Source organism: Echinops telfairi, unplaced genomic scaffold, assembly GCF_000313985.2.
Source record: "Echinops telfairi isolate 266 unplaced genomic scaffold, ASM31398v2 ScPeMD7_7468;HRSCAF=8506_0, whole genome shotgun sequence".
Classification (NCBI taxonomy): Eukaryota; Metazoa; Chordata; class Mammalia; order Afrosoricida; family Tenrecidae; genus Echinops; species Echinops telfairi.
In genome coordinates, this window is record NW_022111369.1 from 31747666 (window position 1) to 31749702 (window position 2037).

At 41.5% G+C, this 2037-nt stretch overlaps 1 protein-coding gene across 1 annotated transcript in view; it reads right to left on the reverse strand.

Moving 5' to 3' along the window:
• The window catches only part of PTPN13 (protein tyrosine phosphatase non-receptor type 13), a 244535-nt gene that overhangs the window by 98236 nt on the left and 144262 nt on the right, over window positions 1-2037 (reverse strand). The window contains exon 9 of the mRNA XM_045284339.1: window positions 126-345. Within this exon, the coding sequence (XP_045140274.1) occupies window positions 126-345 (220 nt within the window). The remainder of the gene's footprint in view (window positions 1-125; window positions 346-2037) is intronic.

Here is a 2037-nt window from a genome sequence, read left to right on the forward strand (position 1 = left end):
ATTAGGTGCCTCGGCTGATATTCGGGTTGGCATATACATTGCATATGCGAGTATATACGGTACTTTGCTTAACAGTTGACTTGTTCAACTAAGGTTAACTGTCATAACTTGGAAAATGAACTTACCCTCAGTTTTCTTTGGGTCATAGCAGTTTCTAGGGCCATTTCTCTTAAGGGATCCCTGGTGATGTCAAGCATAGATGCTTTGATCGTGTCTCCTGGGAACAGACTCAGCCGAGACTGTCTAAGGGCCATTCTGGCTTGCAGCTGTATCATTTCTTCTTCTTGCCGCTTCAGCATGATCTCCTGATTGAGTAAGCTGCCTTCTAGGGGTGTTTCATACTGTCTACCAAAAGGAAAAGAGAAGAAAAGTAAGTTTTGGGAAGAAACCAATTATTGTAAGGGTAATTAGGAAGCCACAGTATTAAAGTATCAAGCATTTAAACACTTCTTTCAGGAGACACCTTCTCTTACACAGCAACATAAGCCCTACTTAGAATGTACTGCTGCAGCGTGCTTTTATGTTTTCAGTGGGCACACTCTGTCAATACAGCACTAGTTTTAAATAGGGGCTGTTTTCTTTCACTCTTTTCTTTCACTCCCAGCCTGCAGGGGAGATGGAGCTTCTCCATTTTCACATCATTGTTAACTCCACTTCCAGGAATCCCCAGCTCCTCAGAAGGACATGTTGTGAAATCATACCAACCAGTACTTGACTTTTTTGTAGAAATTGATGATTCTTTGGTTACTTGCCCTTCTTTATTCATTACAGATTTAAATGCCTCTCAGTCTTTTTCTCCACCATTACTTCTGTTCTTGGTGGTGACATATAAATGGGAAATTCTTCCAGCACTGTGGCCTCCACCCATTGCCATGGTCATATTGGTTACTAACAACTGTGCTGCTGCTATTAGGTGCCATGGAGGAAGCTTCATCTCATGCTTCCAAGACTCTCTATATAATCTTCCCAGTTTTTCTACAGCTCACTTCCTCTAGTAGCCCCACTGAAATAATTTACTAACCTTTGTTTTATTTGCCATAGAGTCAACTCTGACTCAGGGCAACCTCATATGTGTACAGGTGTAACTGCTCCCCAGGGCTCAAGGCTGCGACCTTTGGGAAGCAGATTACCAGTCCTGTCTTGCTAAGAGTGTAGGCAAGGGTTCTACTGGTCAATCTTTCAGCTTGTATTTGCATACAAATACATATCTCCCAGGAGCTCCATCAACCCGTATCAGAACTTTAATCTGCTGACACTAATCATTTCTCTCTTCTAGCCTTCCTTATATTACTTGGATTCAAAATTCCGTCATTGAAATGATTCCCGTGCACAGAACAGGATTCACAATGAAACCCTCCTTGTATAACCTGAACGCTTCTCAAACTGTAGACTTGTGTTGACTGATCTTAATGGGCCTTCACCTCTACCTGGCAACTTGGATTTTTGTTTTTTGAGATAACTATGCTATATCTTCTTACTCTTCCTTTATTTTCAAATTTCTAATTCTCTCTGTCTGACAACTAATGACTTTGCTCTAATTTGGGGTAGCGGGCGCAGGGGGGAGAGAAATTGAATGAGAAAATAATTTCCTCATCCTTCCATGACTGCATTTTCTAAACCTGTACCTGTGACTTCTGTCTTCAGTCCAGTTACAACAGAGGGATTTCCTGTACTCCTGTAAGGCCCCGATCTTTACTTGTACATGGGATTCCATCTCTCTTCTTTACTCAATCTGCTCCTCTAATTATCCTTTCCTCCACACCAATAATCTAGTCTACTAGGTTATTTTCACTAGCACCTGAACATATTGTAGTATTTCCTACCTGATAAATAAGTCTTTCTTTGTTCCACACTTCCCCCTTCTTCGTCACCCTTCTCCATCATTGTTCGGCTGCCTGCTGGAATAACGCTCCTAAAATTAGGTGTCAAACTTGATCTTCATTTCATCTCCCTCTCTCTACTGAACTCTGGTCACTATGTCTCATCTTCAACATTCAACCAAAGCAGTCTCTGAATGCTGTAAAGACTTAATGCACT